General features: G+C 31.9%; 1 protein-coding gene across 8 annotated transcripts in view; it reads left to right on the top strand.

The window, feature by feature from the left end:
* Nucleotides 1-24,286, top strand: part of LOC129911146 (serine/threonine-protein kinase tousled-like 1) — a 194,235-nt gene that overhangs the window by 137,554 nt on the left and 32,395 nt on the right. The window contains exon 1 of one of the 8 annotated variants that reach the window (XM_055988846.1): nt 17,206-17,285. The exons of the other annotated variants lie outside the window; for them this stretch is intronic. Within the exon in view, the coding sequence (XP_055844821.1) occupies nt 17,271-17,285 (15 nt within the window). The 5' untranslated portion in view covers nt 17,206-17,270. Of the gene's footprint in view, nt 1-17,205; nt 17,286-24,286 lie in introns of those variants that run through there. 8 annotated transcript variants of the gene reach the window in all.

Raw genomic sequence — 24,286 nt, 5'->3', positions numbered from 1 at the left:
AAGTGGTTTAGTCAGGTTTTATGAAATTTTTAGTATATTGTAGTTAAGGGTCAAAATCATGGAGGTGGAAAATTTGATGTCCAGGCATTTTTTTAAATCAAAATAACATTTATTTAAAGTTTTTTTCTCATTTACCAATTAAAATAGTAGGCACGCATCTACGAATTTATTTGTTTCGGTTAGAAAAGTTTAAATTTCTTTTTTATTGCATCTTATATACCCAAAAACAGCGTTCCCGGACATGTCCATAACTCAAAAACTGATATTAAAATGACTTAAAAACACATTAAAGTCAATTATTTTTAAGTATTTCTTTTCTAAATACTACATAACACAATACTTTTTATAAATTGGTACATCTCTTACAAAAAAAAATAAGTTTTGTTATTTTTTATACATTAATAAAAGTTGTCCCAAGTAAAATGACGCTTAAAACCAACATTTCTTAATGTATCAATATTTTAATCATCTAACGTACAAATTGTGCTGCAAGCAGTTTTTAAATTTGATTTTATATAGATTTATCATTCCACGCTTATTTTTATGGATAAATGTATAAAATGAATGTAAGAAGCTAGTTTTAGTTTCATTTTTAAGTAGCGTACATCAATTAACCGTCATTCCGGGAACGCTTGTTTTGGGGTATAGTTAGATTGAAATTTTAATTTTTTGGTGATATTATGATCAAAAATCGAGGTCACTGCAACTTTAACTTTGTGACATAACAAATAAAAATAAATTAAGGTCAAAACGTCATTTCCGGGAACGTCATTTCCGGGAACGCTCTTACAATCTGAATAAATAATGCAGTCTAACACTCATAATTTTGCATTTTCGGGTATTTTTACTCAGTAATTTATCTAAGTATGGCTGTAATATACACTTTTATCAAAAAAGTTACAAGAAAACAAAAGAAAAAATTACTTATGGCCTAAGTGTTTCGGAGGTGCATAAAAGCATTTTTTTTGTAGAAATCGGTCTCTCTGTCTTAAGAAATAAAGTTATATTTAAATAATTTAGGACCTACTACCTTAATATAATAGTGTATAATTGACATTGATACTATTTCTAGACCCCTAAAGTCGTTTTGAAGAGATTACCACCATTTCGAGGAACGTTTTTCTGGTACTAATTTTTGGGGTTTTGCGGAAAAGTGAAAAATATACATTTTTGTGCACTGCCCGTTCATGAACCGACAAATTATGGCTAAAGCGAACATTTGAGCATGAAATTTTTATCATAAAACAAAGTTGATTTTTTAAGAATTCGGTCATCGAAATTTCCCACCTCCATGAATTTAGAATTTAATAAAAGTTTAGAATTTAATCAAATATATGTAGGTAAATTAAAAATTAAATCTTATATTTCATAAAATTTGTCATGATGATGATCCTATTCTAGTCAATTTGTAAACATTTTAATTTTCCGAAACACCAGCATAAGGTCGAGAACCCTACTTGAATCGTTTATTTCAGAAACAGCATCAGTCCATGAGCATTAACTTTTCAATAGCAACAAAAAACTGTTTTTTATGATAAAACTCCAAAACACTTCAAATTTAGTGTATGCCGAGTTATAATCTAGCTAAAGACACATTTAAAAAAAAAAACCTTAAAAATATAAACCTTTTTTCAAGTCTTAGCGGGTTTTTAAGCCTTTAAAGTCGCTGGACTTATGTCGCTTCTGAAATAAACGAATTTTTGTTGGTAAAACTTTTGTTTTTATCTAGCTATAGCTTTTGAACCCTGCTTCTGATTTTAATGAATAAAATAGCAGTAGATAGAGTAACTGGTTGAACAGAATGAAAATTCGCTTGTAGCAAAGAAAAACGTCGTGGTACAAGATGTCAAATAAATTCGCTCAAAATGTAGAAAAGATGAACAGAATTATGTGGCGTACAAAAATGTCAATTGCCTTGAAAAAAAAATAATTTTAACTGAGTAACCACATTAGAAACGTCAAAAGTCATTCCGCTTGTAGCTTGAAGTAAAAGTCGACTCGACTTGTACCACAGCGAATTTCCTTGTCACAGCCACAGCTACGTATTCTGGCACCAATATACTAATTTCATACTTTTTAACTTTGACAGCGACACAAGACACAAGCCACAGACACACATTCTGGTCTACCAGTAAATCTTTACCTCTTCATTGATGTATAATATTTAAGCTTGTGCGTCATGATGGCTGCCAAAATAATTAAAAACTGGTAAAAAGTCATGTATTTAGCAGTCAAAAATGTTGTCACCGGCTGAAATATTTCCATATATTTTGAACGGTTTTTTTTTCAGTTTTCTTATTATTTTCCAGAAGATCAATAAAAAAATTTTTTGAGGAAAAATGGACTTATGCTGTTTCTGAAATAAACGATTCACTTAATATACCTAATATTGTAATGTGTTCCCAAAACTATAAAATGTTTCGAATCGATTTTGATTCCTTTGATCGCAATTCCTGCCACTTAACTTACACTAAAAAAGTAAATATTTACCACCGTTGGATCTTAATAATTTAACAATAACTATAATTTTGTCCATTCATTGTACCAAAGGTAACTACCGTTTGTTAGTAGGAATGCTATTGAACTTAAATCAGGCTACAACCCTTTTAATTGTTGAACCTAAAATTTTCCTGCTTGCTCACGTGTGAAAAACCCCAAATACGTCCAAATCATTCAACAGCAGTTTTCAAAGAGGTCTTATACCAGATATTATGATCGATTGAACTTACAATAAATGGTTTTGAATATCAAACACGACAGAATGAACGATCTTGAAAACGCTACAGGCTTTCCAAAAATGGATCAGTAAAACAAGAATAAAATGGCTTCGTTGACTTAAAATTTACTCAGACGCGAATTAATTTGCGGAACTTTTAAACGAAAATAAATGCGATTGTATTCTTTACTCGATTGAAATCTATGTTGTGACCTTCGTATCCGAAATTGAACTTTTTTCAACCTATTGGTTGATAGAAATGACATACTGAAAAAAATATTGGTCACTTCCAAAGCTTTATTGGAATTTCTTCTCAATCTGTCAAACTAGCGATATTTTTCAGCATCATTCTTTTAACAAATATAAGTTTTTCAAATAATGCCAAGTCCAGATATGACATGACATATGACAGATATAATTTATCGAAGCGGCTTTGAAATCGATGAAAAGATAATTCTTGCAGTGCACCGATCTTCGAAATGAACAATTTTCTAGATATCTATCTAATAGTGACAAATTGACTTGTTGACCCCTTAAAAAGGATAAGATAACGTTCCAAAAAGTGATTAAAAAGTTATGCCTTGTGTTGTGCAAGTGCAAGTGGAAGGAAATATTTTCCACACTTTTTGATTTTGCTCATTGATCTTCTTTTCATCTTGAGGAATGTGATTATCAGTTCAAACGCAAAGTAAACTTCTTACATTTAAACGAGCCTTGTTTATAAGCTTTCTTTTAACAAAAGTACAGTAACTTCCATTTGGTTACACAGTGCTTTAATGTATTTACAAGGAACCAAAAGTTTGTCTAACTTTGAAAAATTTATCTAGTTACTCCTCTTTTCGGTGTGGTAAAACATCAAATCGAGAGTTAAACTTGTATAGTTCCAAAGGCCGTATTGTCCGTACTGATGGTCAGCTATGAATCGAAAAGAATTGGCATAATTAAAAAACTTTCGATAATACGCGTATTAAAACATGATGATTTTTACTTAATCAGAAATAGACTAGAGAAGTATAAAAGGACTGATGACAAAGCGTTATCAATTGTTGTTCAAAAAAGAATTATCGTTTCCCGTTTCGGAGTTGATTTTGTAGCAATAATAATTCATAATACCAAACATAATGAAATCATTGAAAAACTACTAAGTTAAATGCAACCTTCATCACTTTTAAAAGTGCCAGCTATCAAAAAAATCAAACAAAGCAAATGACTCAACATTACATCATAATCGAATGACTCCGCATTATAATGAGTAATATACTCCAGATATATCCTCGAAATAGCGTCTTCATTATTTTGAAGTTCATTTTGAATAAAACACAATTCGTCAGCAGAAAATGCTGATCGTCGATTATTAAGAGCCATTGAAATATTAGTCATTTGGTGTCTTTTTTTTGACAACAAAAATTAAAAAACAAAGATACAATCTATAGAAGAACTTAAAGAAGAAAACTCCGTTCAACAACAAATCATCATCATTAACTGGAAGCTTCCAGATCAAATTGATATTTGAGTTGAAATTCTCTAGAACTCTAATATTGTATGTGGTATTCATATGCAAACCAAAAATAGGAATAAAAGAAAACAAATAAAATCAGTAGGTACCTATACCTAGTATAGGTTCGGAGGTATTTACTCCGAATATATAACTCTTCTTCCTTTTTTAGATGAAAAAAAAAAAAAAAAAAAAAAAAAAAAAAAAAAAATAGGCGCGAGCGTTCTAGATAATTGCAAGAGACAAAGTATTACTGAACCTACCTGGTTATATACACATAATAAAAGAACAAAAAAAAACTGAGAAGATATGTACAACAAGCTAGGTGCTCCTGATGTACATAGAGAAGAGGCCATCAAGGTATTAACAATCCAGGTGCATATATAAACAACAACTATAGAGAGAAGGATATCTGCATGAATGCACGAATTTCAACAACAACGACACGACCGACAACGACGACGACAAAAAGCATCAGCCAGGAGCTGCATAAAACAACCTTGCCCAGGTGAGAGATGAATATATGCGTTTGGTTTTGCTGCTTTTGCTCCTGCCTGCACACACATTCGATGAATTATGATAACAAAATATGTGTTTCTGTTCGAGTTCGACTCTATACTCTACTCAGCAATCTACACACTTAACATCCTAAGTCAGGGAATAAAGCTCATTCGCTCCAACCGGAACCACCATTTATGTATATAGGAAAGATGGGCGATATATATGGGGAGTAGTTGAGTCGCCTCAACAAAATAAGAGTAGAAATCAGAAGGGAGTGTTGTGTTGCACAGTGCAACAGCAACAGCAACACCAGAACCGGAAGAAATGCACGCAGCAATAAGAGAAGACCTCAGCTAAAATATCTATAGATGCTGCTAGAGCTGCTACATACACACAAAATATCCCACGGAAGCTTTTTAGCTATGCTTACTTTTGTAACAGTTACAAGGGGGCCAACGAAGCGACGACGCGACGGGAGGAAGGAAAGATGCGGGACAAAAACCGTATTGCTGCTGCATTTGGAAGCTATGCGTTTTTTTTTGCTGTTTTTTGTATTTTGTTCAATCCTAGGCGCTTGGGCTGCCCTCTCTCTGTCATTCTTGTCTCTCAGGCATTTCAATATACTGTAGTTATGTTTATTTTGGTATTTTTGTATCTATAGTATAGATATATAGATTCTATACATATTGCATATGTTTGTATGTATCTAGAGGATGAGGTTGAGTAAAGGGGGGAGGGAGGGAAGGGTAAACCACCTAAAATAGCAACAACAACGACAACAGATTGTGGAAAAATTAATTGTATCTATGTGCGCCACATGCTCATGATGATGTTGATGATGATGATGATGAAGGAAGGTACCAGAGCTTCACTACACTTCAACTATACAAAATGGAAGTACGAGGGTATGCATCACGACAACACGCACACATACTTAGATCAATAGCAGTATTGTAGCTACAGCAGCAAAAAAAAAAAAAAAACAAGATGAGAAAATTTTCGCTCGGCTCTGTTGCCAAGTTCCAATATTTTTTTTTTTTCAATTTTTTTTATTTGATTTTGTTGGTTGCTTCGCGTATTTTTTTTTTTTTTTTCTTTTTTATTCTCGGTTGAAGTTTATGCGTGTGCTTGGAATTTTATTAAAATCCTTTTTTGGTAATGATTACCCGCCAGCTGTAAAAAAAAAAACAAAGAAACAAAAGGGGTATAACGAGGATACTGCTATCGACATGACGACGACGCAGTTATAACAAGTTAAATTGCATACCAACGTACAAGAAATGATAGCAATGAGATATAACAAAACGTTGAACACTTTAACAAAAATTGCAGCTGCATTTAACGAAAAAATGGTTTCCAAAAGTATCAAATACTCTTATATGGTTAAAATGTATAGATACAATTTTATGGTTCGGTGATCTTATTTCTGATTAGGATGATCCAAAATTTAGAAAATGTTATGGAAAATTTTTTAAGAAAATTTATACCTAAATAGAACTTAATAACGAAGAAAAAAATAACAAAAATAATAAAAAATTATATTGAATTAAATAGAACTTAAAAAATTTAGAAATAAAAAATTTAATAAAATGCAAGTTGATATAAAGTGACTCTATTTCGAAAAGGTTTTTGACAGAAATTTGTCATTTGTCATGTCGAAATAAATTGTCCAATGAAATTTCTTGCTAGACGACATTTTAATACATATTTTATACATACATATGTTAATCATTTTACTTGTCAAAGATTGTGTGGGTCAGTCCGACAAATCCAACCCTTTTAACGGTAGTTTAATTAACTATGCACGTTTTAAAAACCAAATTTAGAGAAAGTCTCAAGTTTTCGAGAAATTATAAAAGACATGTTTCGATTACATTAAAAACTAAATAAGTGTTAAAATCCGTTCTACTAATGAAGAAGTGCGCTGAATTTGATTTTTTAGTTCAACAAATAACTGCATTTGGTAACTTAAGGTAATTAAGTTACCAAGTGCAGTAATTTGTTTTTCTTATCAAAAGTATTGCATTACAGAAATTCATTGAAATTATCAAAATTTTAGGCTTGTCACTAAACTAGTTTCTTAATCAGGTAAGTCATCAATGAAAGACATAAGATATTCGAAATCCATTTGACTAAATGTCAAGTTTTGATAAGTTTAGCAGATGATTCGAAAAACCACTTGTCGAACCAGAAAACGATCAGAAAGTGTTCTTATGCATAAAACCGATTCTTTTTTACTTATCGGTTTTTCGGCACTGATTCAAACAAAACTTACCTATGTGAAAAATGTTGCCACATTTACACGGACTGAAAACATGCAAAAAAAACAGCATTGATTAAAATGAGGCTTGAAAGGGAATAAATCGTAGATAAGAAATATGAATTTTTTTCCCAAAAACCATCCCCGGAACTCGCAAAGACGATTCTTAATATCAAATTATAAAGTTTTTTTTTCAGAAAAAGCTTTTTTTTCAAGAAAGTCAGATTGTCTTGGTTTAAGTTTCATGAGATCCAGCATCGAAAAGTAACCAGAACCCATCAGAGATAAATATTGAAAGGTTTTGTTATCTCCGTTAAAGAAGATCCATAAGTTAGGGCAGAAATAGATTTTTAAGAGAATGATTCAACATCCTGAATTATCCGTTTTGCGTTTCGAACATTTCCAGTACCTACTTTCTACGTCATCTAGAAGGTGCTGAAATAGGACTGAACACTCCGAACCATTATAAACTGCCCAAAATGACCAAAATTAGAACGCATTTTTAAATTAGATGCATGAAATATTGCATCTTTAAATGCACCGGCCCGCACTATTTAACTTAAATTTTATACCTTTTTTTGAAAAGACTGTCTGAAGTTTCAATGAAAAAAAAATTCGTAATTCTATTAGAATTCAGAAAAAGGTTACCAAAAATATGATCAAGCTATGATCAATTATATGAAAAAGTTACAAAACTTGTTTTACTTGTATTCTTTTATTCAAAACATGTTTATAAATTTTAGTTTTCTGCTGAATGATATGTTTTGCAAATGGGTTCTACCTGAGAAGAACTTATTTTTATCTAAAAGTAATACATTTTATCCAAGCATTTCGACTTTATACTGTCACTTTAAATCTGTTTGGAATACAATCGTCGCAGATCATATTGTTTATTGACATGTAGCTACTTTGTTGAAAATCTATTTAACTGATATTGTCTATTTCTTCAAAGGAGGAGAAGGAGAATATATTTCTTCTGGTCGTTAGTACAAAAGTGATCGAAAATTATCAAAGGTATCACAGATTAGTATTATAGAAGAATACGTCTTAATGCTATGCGTGTTTTATGTACATATGTGAGCATGTATGTTCCCTCATAACTTCTAAACCACTTATCATAATTTCACAAATAAGGTATCGTTAGAATGGTCTTGCTTTTTCGTGGATTATAGGCTATAAAAAGTTTACAGACGAAAACCATTAACAATACCGACTTTATTTGTGTTTTAGTAATGAGGGAAAAGTTTAATAAATCTAACTGAAACAACTTTTCCACTGCTACTAGGTCCGTGGTCTTTTATCGAGAGATGTATTCAAAATATACTTTTATATTTTATGTGTATACTATTTAAAAAAAACTTTGAGTTTATATAGGTAATGCAGTTAGGTAAACAAATCGCTTAAAAGCTTTATTGTAACAAAATATTTCCATTTTCAGTTAATTCTCAGAAAAAATAGTAAAATTGTACTTGAACTTGTTTGGTTCATTCCAAGTACAAAAGTATCATGAAAATGTTACCGGCTAGGTAGGCACTTAATTTTGTAACTAATTTGTAAGAACCATAAAAGTTTGTAAACTTTTTTATTGAATTTTAATTTTCAACTGAAATGTGCCTGAAAAATCAAATTATTAAAAACAAACTAATCATAAGCAAACCTATATTTTAGCCCCCATTACGTATTCCCATTAGCACAATTAAACTATTTAGTATCTAATAAAGGATACTCCCTTTATTTTCCAAATAAGGATGTTTGTTATATTACTCTTATAGGATCTTACAAATTTAGGTAGGTATTGTTCTAATACTTAATCTCGTATCTAATAATAATCAATCGATATCTCTGACTCCCACCATCACCTCCACGACCAACCATCATTGCTTAAATCCTTATACTCAATATTCGAATATAGAAATTAATTACCCTAAATGAGAGCGGTCGTCTCTCAAAGTTCGTTTCGCCAATTCCACTAATACTGATGCTCTATACTCTAGCTGTGTCGTGTATTGTAGGTATATCCATATGGCTGGTTAGCTTGTGTATATCCTAGAAATTTGCTTTCAATTGTCTGCCTGATTAATACCACTTAAACGTGTGTATTTGTGGATAATACTATTTTATCAAGTTTTTGGTGGGTGAGTGAGGGGGGGGGGGGGGAATGGGATTCTATATTCTCCGCTCCTCCCCAAAAACTTTTCGGGTATACCTATTGTTTTGTATATTTATCTGTGACACACGACACACAGGACGACCTTTTGCACAGTATAGGGCTGTACTGTGTACACTTTTGGGTTCCATTTCTCGTGTGTTGTTTGGTTGTTATGGGTAACTTTTGTATAGGATGTTGTTCCGTTTGCTATACTACATATGGGACGACTCTGCGATGATGGCGCTGATGTCGTCTTCGTCCTTTTTGCGCTTCTCGCATACACTTTATTATTATATATGAATATGTGTGTTTGCGGCATTGATACACATATGCTTTTGGGCTTTGGCTTGATTTTGCTGCTGCTTGCTACTGGAAAATCCTGGCGCCCGGCCCGGGAAAGAGTGCGAGTATAGTCGTCGTCGTTGTCGACCAGAAGTGTGTTTGTTGTTTCAGCAAGCAGCCATATTTAAATAAGTTGGAGCCCCGGCCGGATGGCTTTATATTGGTTTATCTTTCATTTGAACATTGAAATTCAGATATTGATTTGCCATTTATGCCCCCACACGATAGGAGAGGAGGGAGTTGCACGAGTTATAGCCTTATAGCTTTATGGGGAGCTATACCCAGTTAAAGGTGGTAGGAGTGTGAGAGAGAGTGTTGGATGTTTTTGGGGTCGCTCACTCTGTTATGGTTCGTTGATGGTGATGATGATTCAGAACAACAACGACAAAAAAATATATATGTATATTATAGAGAAGCCACACACACACACACACATACACTCGCATTCAGAATCCTTAAGCGGGCGCTCTCCTTTGAAAATCTTATTAATATTCCATGTCTCCAACGCAAATATTATACCCGCCCAAGTGGTTGTGGGAGATTTCAAGGATTTAGGTAACTGACTGAAGAAGTATAGAAGAAGGAAAACGAAGTTGAAGTTGAAGAAGAGACTTCAAAAGGACGAAATGCGATGGTGGGGAAAACAGAGTTGGTTAACATGGTTAGGTACATTGTTTCGTTTCAATTAATTGTACCACCTACTGGATGCTGATGTGCCTGCTTTTACCATAGTCGGTATAGTATCTTTTATAGTTGTAACTAAATACCATCATGTTGTATTAAAGCGGAGGAGCCACTTTTCGTTCGACTGTTCTAGAATAGAACCGCACCCCATCCATCGCTTTCAACAGTTGTATAGTTTTCGTGTCGTATAGAGTTGGGGCACAGCTCATTTTTATGCCCACTTAGATGATTGAGCTTAGGTTTTGTGCTGTTTCTCTAGGTTGGTATGTGCTTCATCAAATCCGTCAGATAGGACGAGATGGCAAGAATGAGATGTGAGCGAATGTTCTCTGGATGATGGCTGTGCATGCGGACACAACATCATATAAATGCTCGCTGGTTTCCTCGACATTTCTGTATGTTATATCCCCAATACGTTTTATATCCTTTGTGCATATTTGTTCTGTTTCGTCCTCTTTTCATCCTTGACACCGCGCGGCACTCTCATGCCAATACACCAAATGCTGCTGCTGCTGCTGCCGCAACAACTTTAACAAGGACGACGACTACGACGACGGTATAGCGGCAGCAGTAGCAACAGAGGTAGTGGTCTTCTATCTCTGTATTGGTAGCGGGTCTAAAAGTGAGGGAGTGGGTAGAAGGATATTTTGTCGAGTAAAAGTGATGGTGGTGGATTTTATTAGATTTTTCCCAGATATATCTCTACGTTTGTATAGAGAGAGAGAGTTGGTTGGTTATAGTCGTGCAAAATTTTCGGAAACATTCGGTTAAAGAGGATATTTGTTGCGAAGGACATTGCAAAAGGTTGAAAATTTTCCCGTTATATTCGTTTCGTTTCATCTATAAGTATATATATGAAGTGTAGGTATGTATATTATATACAGGGTGTCCCACAGTCACCGCCCCGAATGAAAACCATGGGTTCCTGAGGTCATTTTAAGTCGAAAAACTTAAGAGGTAATTTTCTCGTTTTCGTCCCGTTTTCGAGTTACCACGGTTTTTATGATTTTTTCTCTCTTGTCATTTAACTGGCATTATCTTTGCCAAACTACGTTTGATTTGAAAGATTTTTTTTGCAACCAATCAAAAATTTATTGCAGTTTAAGTTTGTCTCAAAACTTTTTTTTCTGCGATCAACCGTTTCTCCACAATTTTGCATCAAACATAATTTTCTTCGTTTTTTAAGTTGTTTTTTACACTTTCATATAATTTAAGTCAAAAAACACGTTAATGAGTATTAATTTTTTGTGCTTTTTATTAAAGCCCAGTTTATTTTCATAAAAAAAATAAGTTTTATTTCATAGAAAAGGCTACTGAAAGTAATTAAAAAAAAATTAACAAACTGAGTGAATGTAAAAAAAAAAATTTTTAAATGAAAAATTAATTTAAATGAAATAAAAACTTTTTCTGAGCTATTGTGGTTAAGAAAAGAACAAATAGATAAAGCTCAGAAAAAGTTTTAATTCATTTAAATTAATTTTGTATTTAAAAACTATTTTTTTTTTCATTCACTCAGTTTGTTTATTTTTTTTAATTACTTTCAGTAGCCTTTTTTATGAAATAAAACTTATTTTTTTTATGAAAATAAATTGGGCTTTAATAAAAAGCACAAAAAATTAATACTCATTAACGTGTTTTTTTGACTTCAATGATATGAAAGTGTAAAAAACAACTTAAAAAACGAAGGAAATTGTGTTCGGTGCAAAATTGTGGAGAAACGGTTGATAGCAGAAAAAAAAGTTTTGAGACAAACTTAAACTGTAATAAATTCTTGATTCGTTGTAAAAAAAATCTTTCAAATCAAACTTAGTTTGGCAAAGATAAGGCCAGTTAAAGGACAAGAGAGAAAAAATCATAAAAACCGTGGTAACTCGAAAACGGGACGAAAACGAGAAAATTACCTCTTAAGTTTTTCGACTTAAAATGACCTCAGGAACCCATGGTTTTCATTTGGGGCGGTGACTGTGGGACACCCTGTATATGTATAAATGTATGTAGGTAAGAGAAGTAGTACTTTGGTTCTTTTTAATACATTATGTACAACGACGACGAAAATGAACAATTTTATTTTTGTTCCTTTATATCGTGAATGCGAATGGGGGAGGGGGTTTGTTGGAGTCGGGGGTAGAGGGTTAGTAGTAGGTGGTTGAATTGTGTGCGCTTTTCACAAGTAGAGGTATACAAGCCGCGCGAAAGTTCTATTTTATCGGTTTAAAAAGAAAATACATATTAAATTTTGGGTGTGGCTGTGATGGATGAAAAAAGTTTTTATAGTACCCAAATAAACAAAAAAACAAACATAAAAGTATAGGTAAGAAAATACATCAACCAAAGAAAAAAAAATAGTGCAAATAAAAAGAATCTTGATTAAACTAAAGATTTTGGTGCTTTTTCATTTCTTACCTGTAAAATTGAAGTTATTTACGTACTACACAGTACACGGTACGTACTTCCGTGTATATAGTTTTGTCTAAATTAAATTCCTTTAAGTGCTTCAGACGTTTGCAATCCTCTCTTAAAATTCATTTCAAATTAATTGCCATTTTCATAGTCTAACAAAATCTAATGTTGTTCAATTGCTGGTCTTTTAGCTGAAAGAGATATTTTTCCAAATATTGAATAACAAAAAGTATAAAGCATTTGCCTTTCTCATGCAGAAGTTGATGTTTTGCTGAGTTTCATCTCTTCGCAAATACAAGTGGTGTCAGTATGCAGCCCTGTCTTACTCCACTTAAAACTTCAAATTCTTCCATCAATGTTCCGCCATCAAAGATATCGCTCCTTTGCTAAGCAACCCAAATAAACTCCTCGTAATGTTGCCAAAAGTCTTCTCAAAATCGATCAATACCTACAGGAGGCTCACGGTGAAAAAATCTGTTAATTGCTTAGCATTTTACCTTAAATGACGAGAATTTTTTGAACTTAAACAAGTTTTTTTTTTCGCGGAATTATCAAAAGAGTTAAAGCGGAATGCAATTTTTCCCATGGAATCTTTTTTGCGTAAAACTCAAAATAAAGGTGATTGTCAATTTAAAAATTATCCGAATTTTTTTTTTTTCAGTTTCAGCTATTTCAGGTTTAAACTCATTTATTACCCAAAACTTGCAAAAATTGTAATGAGATTGAACATTATTTTCATGGAATTGAAGGCAATTTGCTTGCTGTTTTTAAGTTTGTATGAAATTCCCATTCATTTGCGAATTTAACTGGTAAATCAGGAGTCGTTATTCGAGGTAAAGTGCCGAAATTATCGGTTTTCATATAATTTTTGAAAACTCTAAGTTATCGATAAATTAGATTCTACAAAAAATTTAAGGTTTGGGCGGGTAGAATCTGAGATGTATGATTAAAAATTCCTTTGCATTTTTGTACACAAGATAATATTTAAAATAAATGCTTAAAAAACATATAATTTTTAAATATAATAAAAATAACGTAATCATACTCTATGTTAAACAGTCTATTACACACAAAAATTTAAACTTGTAATGATAAGGACCTAAAATTAAGTTTTTATCTTGTTCTTGGAGTTGCTTTCAGCAAACAGCTCTAAGGCTCAATTTATTCACTCTCCATTAAATTTAAAATTTGTATGCGATTTTTTTAATTTTTAATGGAGACTTTAAATATAATGGAGAGTGAATAAATTGGGCCTAAATGTTATTAGAAATAAGTTAAGCTTTAGTCAATTGTAAAAAGTATGTTCAATAAAACAAAATTGAAAATTGATTCAGTATTTGGTTAGTAAACAAAATAATTGGTAAATTAAAAAGTTACTCATACGCCACAGTGACCGCTTACGTTTAAACTTTGAAAAGTGATACAAAAAATGTTTATCGCTGGAAAAAAAAAAGAAATCAATTGGCCTTTCTTGAGTGCTTTTTCAAACAATTAAATAATGATGTATTTCCATGGTAGAACTTCAAAACAATAAATAAAATAACTAAAGGCAAAAGGCAGCATTGAGTTTTTGAATTTCATTATTCTACACGATTTTGTATTTCCCACTTGACAATGCATCAGAAGTCAGTTTGCTACATACGCAGTGCCGCAGAGATATGAATTTACAAACGAATATAAAAAGTTGAGATTGCTGTCGTTAGCGAAGCAGTTAAAGCGATTAGAAGTTTCAGACAGTAAATCATTAATTAATACAAATTAAAAAAAAAAGGTGGTAGACAAAACGGAGCCCTGAGGTACACTAGCATTTATTTTGTGGGTATCAAACTTGAACTTGTATTGATCGTTTCGAAAAGTAGTTTCGAATCCAGCGAAGAAGAAATTCATTAAAATCAAAAGCACGTATTTTCGATAAGAGAATGCCAAACTATAGCTCTTATAAATTTCAAGATCTTTCAGGACTTTTGTAGAGTGCCATGCAATCATTTGTACGCTCAAGAATCGGTGGATTCTTGACAATTTCAGAAAAAATGGAATTTGAAGCAAATTGTTTTGCGAGAAAGTTCACTTTCGCACGGCATTTCTTTTATTTTTTTTTTTTTTTAGTTATATTGAGGAAAGAGATCAATGAATTTAGTTACTAAATAAGACGCTTAGAGTAACATAAATTCACTTTTGTGTACGCGATTATGTAATGCTCCTATAAGCACGTTCAAAAACTTTTTAGGTTATAATTGCTTTAGGTGATATTATCTAGAAATTTTCGGTCAAATGTTAGAAATACCAATTTTTTTTTTTGCTTGTAAAAATTTTGTTGTTAAAAATTAAAATTTTCAAAGAATAATTTTCTGAAAATCTGTTTTGTAAAATTCTACCAAAACATTTTTACACTTCCTGAAAGGTTTGAAAACTATCCGTAAATGCCCATACCAGGAAATGCTCAACTTTGTAAATGCTGAAATATAAAACGATTTTTCGACTACCAGACAAATTTCCAGGAAATATCCATAACCTTCTTAAAATGAAAACAAAACTAATTAGCAAAGTTGCAAACTTTTTACATTTATGTATTTATAAGGGATTTAAAAAGAACTAATTTGTTTTCATTTCACTCATGCTCAGAACAAGTATTAAATACACTTCAAAAAATCGTGGTGAATTTCTTTCTCAATATAGGCTCAATGTAGATAAGAATCCATCTTGTTTGTTTTTTTTTTTTTTTTTTATTTTTTTTTGCTGTCGCACCATCAAACCAGAAAAACTCCTACATGAAATCAAAAAAATTAAATCCACCAAGGATGTCAAATTAAGGTTAAACAAAATAACCCCTGGAGAGAGAGAGAAAAAGAGCTTAATTATTTTTATCATTCCTTCCCGTTTGATTTTATCGATCGTGTGTGTTTTTATACAAATATAAATGCATTTTGCCAACACTTTTTTATTTAATTCCACCATCATCAACCACATATTCGATGTCATGTGCCAAACCAATCATATATCCTTATTTTTTTTTTTTTTTTTTTTTATTTTTCTTTACTTCTGTTCGTCCTTGTTCCTTCCTTCTGTAGAAAATAAAAATAAAAAAAAAAAAACAAGTCATTGTCTTCTCCTTTTATGTCATGTCCTTTGTTAAGGTTCACGCTATTATCCATGCAAATTATATTCCTGTGTGTAAAAATGAAGTAAAGTTAAGACGAGCAGTAAACGAAGTTGATTTTGTTTTTATTAATTCATTTTATGCCAGCTTTATGCTCGTTGAATGTGTACATATGTGAAAAAGTAAGTTGAACTGTCAGTGGTGGTGTGCATATGTGTGAAAAAGTGATTTAACTACACGCAAAGGATATGTGAGCAATTTCTTCTTCATTTTTTTTTTTTAATTTTTTTTTTGATAAATATATTTGCATAAGTAGTAGACACTTTTGGTTATAAAATTTTGTATCCTTTTTCTTTGTATGGTTGTCTATATGAATACATACAAACACACATTCAACCGGTATGTGGTAAAAAGTTGAGTTCTATACCACGTCATCACAATCGTCCTCGTCAGTCGTCACCGTTACCGTTACCGTCACCTTTACTATCCAACCGCGCCCGATTATACCACCGGAGGCACCCCCTGATAATAATGAGTATAAGGAGGAGGAGGAGGAGGATGGAAACCTTTTATTGTGTTCATTTGCCCCATTCTTTGTCATGTCCTCTTCACACACCTTTTTCTTGTTTCTTTTAACTTTGTTTTGTTTTCTTATTTTTATGTTATTTTTTTTTCGCTCATATTTTTGTCAGTGATTGGGGATACTGTTGCAGGGGGTGGGGGATGACGATGAGGCTCAGCTCAAGCCTGATGGCCCTAAGAACCCTCCTATAGATAGATACATTTCATGCATAACAGTTGCCTTTTTTTTTTTTCTTCTCTTCATAACATCAGTGTCGTGGGGTGGTGGTTGAGAAGGGGGTTGTTGGGGGTTGTGGGTTGAGGGATGGTTGGTGGCGCTTGTCGTCGTCGTGGGTTGGGGGTTTGGGATGAATATAGCTACAGTTAGCTCTGGTCTCGTTTTGTTGATGCGGTAGTAGTAGTGATGTTGAAAAAAAAAAAAACTTAAAGGTTCCTGGAAAATTGTGTTATATCGTTCTTTCATTTTTTTTTTAAAGAGAAGCGTGTAAGATTTTTCTCCTTCAAGGGTTGCTTTTTCTATACTTTTTTTTTTCTTCTGTGAAAGAGTTATATATTTTGTTTTTGGTTTTTTCTTCTGTTTTATTTTTATATTATTTTTGTACTTTACTGTGCGCCTTCTCATCTTTTTTTTTTGTATTTTTTTTTTCTTTGGCAAGTTTTTGCGGAAAGTTTTATATATGGGTTGAGATGTGATGTGAGTTTCATTTGTGAACACGGGTTGGTTATTGTAGAGGTTTTCTAGTAGAGCAGCAGAGGGTTGGAAATTGCGATGCAATTAACTCGAAAGCTTTATATTTTTTTTTTCGTTTTTGTTCTTATATACTTATATTTTATTCTTCTTACACATATTTATATACATATTATAATGCTTTTATTAACTTAAAGAAGAAAAAAACTAATTAGTTTTGTGTGCTTTTATACTTATGCTACATTTTTTTTTCTTTTTCTTTTCAGGTAAGATTTGAACTTTCAATTTGATTTGCGTAATTGTGTAAATAAGAAAAATAAGAAAAAAAAAAAAAAAACAAAAAAAAATTCCAGAAAATGATTCGATATTATGTAAGTAGAAACTTTTTGTTATAACATTTTTTTTTTCTCGAAAGTTGGTATAATGGAACATTAAGTTGGACAGTTTTTTTTTTTTTGTTGTGTTTGTTTTTCGTGTTAAGAATATACAAATATATTTATGTCGATACTACTTACACCTACCCTTAATAGATATATATTTTTGTCTGAGTATAACAGAAGTTCGAATAAAGGTTTAGAGCGTTCAAGCATAACAAGCAAACGAAGAAGGATTTGTCAACCATGTTGGATTTTTCGTGCAAATTAGATTGACAGCTGTTTTTTTTGGCGAAAAAATTAATGCTTGAGTGAAAATATTGAATTTTAATTGTTATTAGGTGAAATAACCTATGAAATTGTTAAATGAATCAACAATCAATAATTTGTTTTGAAGAACACAGTTGTTTTTGTGGTATTTGTGCGAATTTAGAAATTTTACTTTTTTAATTTGAATTCTATTTATAAGATACCTACGACTAGACATGTTGCCGAAAAATTTGACCTAGCAATATAGCGAATGTGTTTCAAAAATTCGACATTTCGAATTGGTTTTCGTTATTTGTTCTTAGCAACTTATATTAAAGTTTTCTGTTTAAAAGAAAAGGTGCCACTTTGAAAGGTAAATTGGTGAAATATGCTTCTGTCTGGCTTCCTGAACATGCCTTAAGTAGGGTAAATAATGAATATGCTTGACCGGAACAGTTCCAGAAGAAAGAGTTAACCGAATTTGAAATCGCGAAAGAAGCGACGGGTGATATTTAAAATAGATTCCAGCGTCAAGCCTTGCGACTGCACAAATTTAGGAGGGATCTAAAAGAACGATTTTTAAAAAATTGGTCTTCAACTGGAGAAATGTATGAAGACGAACGATTTATTAGAATTTTCTAAAAAAAAACGTGCAGTTTCAACATGAGAACACTTAATCAAATTTTCAAGTATTCAATCAAACCTTAAGCTAGTTTCGGATCGGACTTGTTTAGTGTTCATGCAAATGAAAGATGAATACTTAACAAAGTATGTTTTTTATCGTTCTGAAATACAGTGAAATACAAGGAGAATGGAAAGTGATTTTGGAGAATTGATTCCAAATTCCAACTATTTAGAAAAAATATTTTAATTTAGTAAGCAAAGCATCTGTGAATTTGTGTCAAACCAATTCTGAAATTTTGATGTAGCAAACTCTAAATGTCATTTTTATTCAGCAGACCGTAATTTTTGTCCACTCTCCAATAACGGTTCCAAATTTTTGAAATTTGGTTTTACATGAAACACAACTAAATCGATTACCTGGGAGAGCAAAGGTATGCAGAAATGTGCATGAAAAAAAAAATATCCGTCTTTGCGGATTCGATCATTCGCGATATTCTCATTTATTTATTAATGCAATTATGAATTATTATGGATTTCGTCCAATTTTGGTGAATGAAGTTAAAATCATACCAACAATTATTACATTACAACATAAAAAATGCAAATTTTGGTCAGATTTGTGAATGATCGATTCGTAGGGCATGTAATAGGGGACTATTATTTTTTAACGATCAGCAGTTCTCTCATACAACAAACGAAACAGTGGACTTATGGAATCAAAAGCTAGATAAACACAAAATGTATGTTCTTCTTTTGTATGGTTCTGTTAATTTAATCAAAAGACGCTTAAACACGACTCTTGTTGCCTTATGCCGACTTACCACGAGTTAATCTTTGCGGTGGTGTGGAGAAGCTTTTTGACGTAAATCGGCTCGTGTGAATGTACGCCGTTAGTTACTGAATTGGCAATCCCCATAGTTAACTCCTAGTCGACTTTTTCTCTGTGGATTATTGTGCGTCAAAAATCGAATTGTTTAAAGTCGGGGCTAGGAACAAAAATAGTTTATAGTAGTTTTTTCTACTCAAATATCAATAAAAGCATCTTGGTATTGAAAAACTTTTTGCTATTTTACTCGTAAGAATTTGAAGGAAGTCCAAAATTTTAGTATTTGGAGACTAAAATATGTAAAGCGTATAAGTGATCAAAGTCACAAAACAACGTACATAAGAACTTATATTGGAGATTGTATGGATACCGAAAGGGGGGACCAAGGCATTATTCACAATCGATGTATTCAGTTAAAAAGTGATAAGTCAATAGTATATTTCCTGATTTATATTTTGTTTTGTCTTTTATTTGCTTTTTCTCTTATGTCACATATTTTTTTTCCCTCAACCCGTTTTTTTAATAGTAGATACCCGAGAGGATTGTGGAGCAATATAGTGGACAGAAAAAAAAAAATAAATAAAAGATAGCACATTACATATAGATACATACTATATCAATGACTGCAGTCGGCCATGTTTATTTTTATATACCTACCTACAATCCTACATACATACATATACATAGTATACAAACCTGATGGGTATGTAAGTTTTCGATTGAAAATAGAGTGCGACATATTTAGTTGCATCGTCGCACTAACTGAAAAGAAATGATAAAAAAAATCTTCATCCAGTTTTTTGTTACTTCTTTTCTATAAAATCATCAACTATAGATGGACAGTGATAAACACCAAGGAGTATCTACGTACGCGGATAAAAAAGGGGGATAAATGTGAATGAATATAAAAGCAAACAAAGACTAAAAATCTTCTTGAAAAATGCATAAGAACAAAAAGAAAATTATTATTAAAAAAAAAAAAATTAAATTGATACATGAATGCTTTTACATACAAACAAACATACCAACATGTATAAAGATACAAAAATGAGAAAAAAAAATTAAAAGAAGATATACACATTTATTAATTCAGATTTTGCTTTTGCATCCATTAAAGTGGTTGTAAGCTTGTATCAGCAAAAAACAACTGAACAAAAAAAAAAAAAAACCGCAGCCATTTTGATTTTTTTTTTTTGTTATCTTCCATAGATTTGATGATGACATAAATGAAAATATCCATCTATATGTACCTAGTACGTACTTGCAAAAAATAACGTATAAAACGGTGTTGTATATTTGTATGTGCTTTTATATAATGTATGAATGTTAAAATTGAGTTTTTTTTTTTATTCATTTGTCTTTTCTTCTTTTAGCTGCATAAATTTTTTTTTTTTACTTATTGCTCTTCTTCTTCTATACCTAACCTACCTACTTCTTTTTCATTTTGTGAGTTTTGTGTATATCTAACCATCGAGCTGTCGTCGCCATTGTGTGCGACTCTCCTTCTATTCCCTATTGCGATGCCCCTCCGACCGTCCACCCAATCTATACTATCACGGCCACCCCACTTCCTACCTCACACCCCATCGACCGACCCAATCTCTCTTTCTCTCTCTCTCTCTCTCTCTCCTTCCCTCGCTGGGTCTTTTCATGCCAACTCATTTTTTCTGTCTTTTGCAAAGACACAAATTCCGTTCAAATCGAACCGAGAAATTCGCTTAAAATCTGCGAAATTGTACATGAAATTCGAAATTCATTCCTCGCTGCTGCTGTTGCCGCACCGCATCGCACACGTAATATATCTACCTATAAGTCTATACTATACCTGAGTACATCTACCTAGCTAGCTAGCTAACAGAGTATAATATCTATAGATATGTCTGCACAACAACAATAACCAGCACCCTGACTGCCTGATGATGGTATATCTATCTATAGACGTATCTGAGAGGTGAATTTGTGTACATAAGTTTATAAGTAAAGAAGAAAAAAAAAACTCAAACCAAAGATATATTCTATAACAACAAAACAGCAACAACAACAACAACAACATAACAAAATAAAACATATTTCTTCATTTTGGTATACTTCTCCGACGAGTGTCGTGGCATATTTTTACATGAATTTCATTCCTTTTTACCATACAGCTTTCCCATATCTATCTCTAACTCTAAGCAAACGTCACAAAGCGCTTGACGACGACCTACACAGAAGTTTTTAATACACATGTAAAATATCTAATAAATGGATATATTGCTTATTATATTATTTTTTTTGGATTTGGTTTGTTGCAGTTATTTTAACTGTCAGGGTGTTGTTTGTTTATAATTCATTTTTTCATTGATTTCTTGAAATTCTTGGCTATCAAGAGTTCCAAATGAATTTGAAGTACCTTGTACCTACAAAGGAAACCTGAGGGGTTTGTTATTCTCAGTTATGCTCAAGTGTTTATTTGGACAAATTGTCACAGTTTATAACGGTTTTTGCTCTTTTTATTGTCAATTGTCAAATGATTGTCAACATCGTGTACCTAAATAGATCTGACGCACGAGCTGTTGCGAAATTCTTGATTCAAAGCAACAATGCTCGAATTGATACCTACTGGATTTATAAATACAGTAACTATCTCACAATCAACGTGAATTAATGAACTTGCAAATTCTTTTTTAGAGAATGTTGGCTAAATGACAGAAGATCGAAAATTGCATTTTTTAGGCCACTTGTAAATACATTATTTTGTCAACAACTTTGACACGACATTAGAACTTTATTATTTTTAAAAATTGTTTTCGAAAACGGTGTAGACGAACAAAACGAAACGACATTGAATTTGTAAACAAACAGATCAAACATTTCCAGAGAAAAAGAGAAGAAGTGGAAAGGGAACACTTTATTTTTCTAATTAAAATTTTATTTTATGTTTTTCTTAAGTTAAATTGACAATCCCGAACGGTTTATGTTTTTATTCACAAAATATTATACTTAGTGGGAAACCATTGTGATTATTTTACTTATTTCGCATTCACAGAATTCAAATGAAAAAAAAAAAATTTTTTTTAATCTACTTGGAAATCGAAAATGAGGAAATCAAACATAATCAAACATATCTACCAATTTTGGTTTGCTGAACGCACTCATTTTCTTTTTTGACAACTTATTAAAAAAAAAAATGGAAAATTTTAATTATTTTGTAATTTTCTCTCGATTTCGCGAAATATATGTATTAAAAACTTTTTGCGTTGAATAAATTACATATCTAAAGGTTTAAGGCAGTGAAAGAATCAGTGTACATAGCTGAAAATTTAAAATAAGTGATTTTTTTTTTTTCATTCAGAAATATTGAAATTTCATTCGGATTTTTGTGTAACTGTCAAATTATAAATCTTCTTTTAAATCATCTTATGCTGGAGAAAACACCTTTTTAAATCTTTTTTCCTAGATTCAAATTAAGGTTTGGTGGAGCTGGGGCATGAATTCATAAACGCAGTCCCTATTGGTTCTCAAACAGAACTATGACATAAACCATTGCAGGTAGAGTAGTGTTGCGGACAACGTCCATATGGCATGTTCAATGAACATTGTTCATATTAGTGAAATTTTCTGAAAGATCCTCAAAAATAATAAATATGGACAGAAAGATTTGGGGAAAATTCAGGAAAGTGAGTGAAAAATGTTTATAAGTTTTAGCTTCTTGGGGAAAATGATTTATTTTCTGGCATATGACTTTTCGTTAGTTCTTTTTGAGTTACTCTTATTGAAAAAAATTAACCGATTTGTAGGTATGTATTTAAAAATGTGAATTGTTTTAATTGTTGTTATAACAGTTGAAAACTTTAATATGCCCGATTTTTTCATTCACAATAGCATATTATTTTTTAAATGCACTTAATATAAAACAAACGCACTTTATTTAAAATAAAAAAAGATTCTTTTATTCCAAACCATATTGATTGTATTTATTTTTGTATTATATTTTTTTTTGTATTCAAATTGCAAAATGTTCTCGAGCACCTACATGAATATAACTGTCGAGTACATAGGATGTTTTTTTTTGTTTTGTTTTATATAACCCCCAGGGATGCATTCGCGGTGCACATTGCATGAATATATCTACTATAAGCATCCCCTTGGAATAGCAGCAGAGGCAGCAAACAGCATCAACCCACTTTATGTGAGGGGGCCATTGTTCATAGTGGTGGTGTCCTGTGTGTAAAAAGGACTTCTTATTCCGCCTGCTCTGCAGATATAAGTCTTTTGTTCTGCCTATATTTCTCCGCAATCGTGCCGTCGTCGTCGTCATAGTCTATACTGCCTTGGTAAAATACTGCAGCTTATTTCATAGAATATTGATGTGTAACTTTGTTTTTTGCTTTTGCTTTTTCATGCACCATCTCAGTTTTTGTTTTGTTTTTTCTTTTAAAGGACATGTATGGTTCCATAAAAAAAATGTTTGAATTTCTTTATAAGGTCATATCTGGCAACATTGTCATTTGCATAAGATCTGTTTGTGTACTTCATTAGAGGATTCAATTATAGTCATAAAAATGTCTTTAAATTTACCACTGTGAATTAAAAATTGGACTGAAAACAAAATGCTCGATTTCAAAACATTGGGCTAGTTTTTACTAAGGACAACTTAATCCCCACGGCTGTTTCGTTCACAATGAAGAAGGGAATTTATTCACAGTGGTGTTTCTATTTCACAATGAAAATTTTAACAAAAAGAGGAAAAAAGTTGTAATGTGTTCTTCTCTCAAGTCAAAATAATTTGGTTATTGTGATTCATTTGTTAAAATTTATTGCGTTTCAATTGTTTATTTTATTCATTTGAATCCATTGAATTCCTTAGGCTAAAAATAAGAATGTAAGAGAGATTTCTCACAAAGATTCATCGAAAATAAATGCAACAGATATAAAATGACAGATTCGAAAATAAATTATGATTAATTCACAATGATGTTTTTTTGTTTTTTTTTTTCTTTGATATGAGCAGGAATGTACGACTTTTTTGAAATGTTTTTTTGTTTGTGGTGGGCGGATGATGGGGATACATAAGATGAATTTTATTCATGGTTGGTTCAGGTTAGGTTCGGTTTTTTTTTTTTTTTTTGTTCAATTCACTCCAGTTATCCCCCACACACTGTGAGCTTTATAAAGCTCAAGAGAGTCATCGAGGAAGGATATTTCTTTCTTTTTTTTTTTGAATTTCTGTAGGACGAAACGGATGATGTTGCTGTGTTGTGATGTGTTGTGTATGGGGCGCGCAGAGGATGCTTTAAAAGTGATGGTAAACAAACCT

The sequence above is a fragment of the Episyrphus balteatus genome, chromosome 2 (assembly GCF_945859705.1).
Source record: "Episyrphus balteatus chromosome 2, idEpiBalt1.1, whole genome shotgun sequence".
NCBI classification, from domain to species: Eukaryota; Metazoa; Arthropoda; class Insecta; order Diptera; family Syrphidae; genus Episyrphus; species Episyrphus balteatus.
Note: the sequence above shows the minus strand (reverse complement) of the source record. Positions and strands in the feature narration are given on the sequence as shown.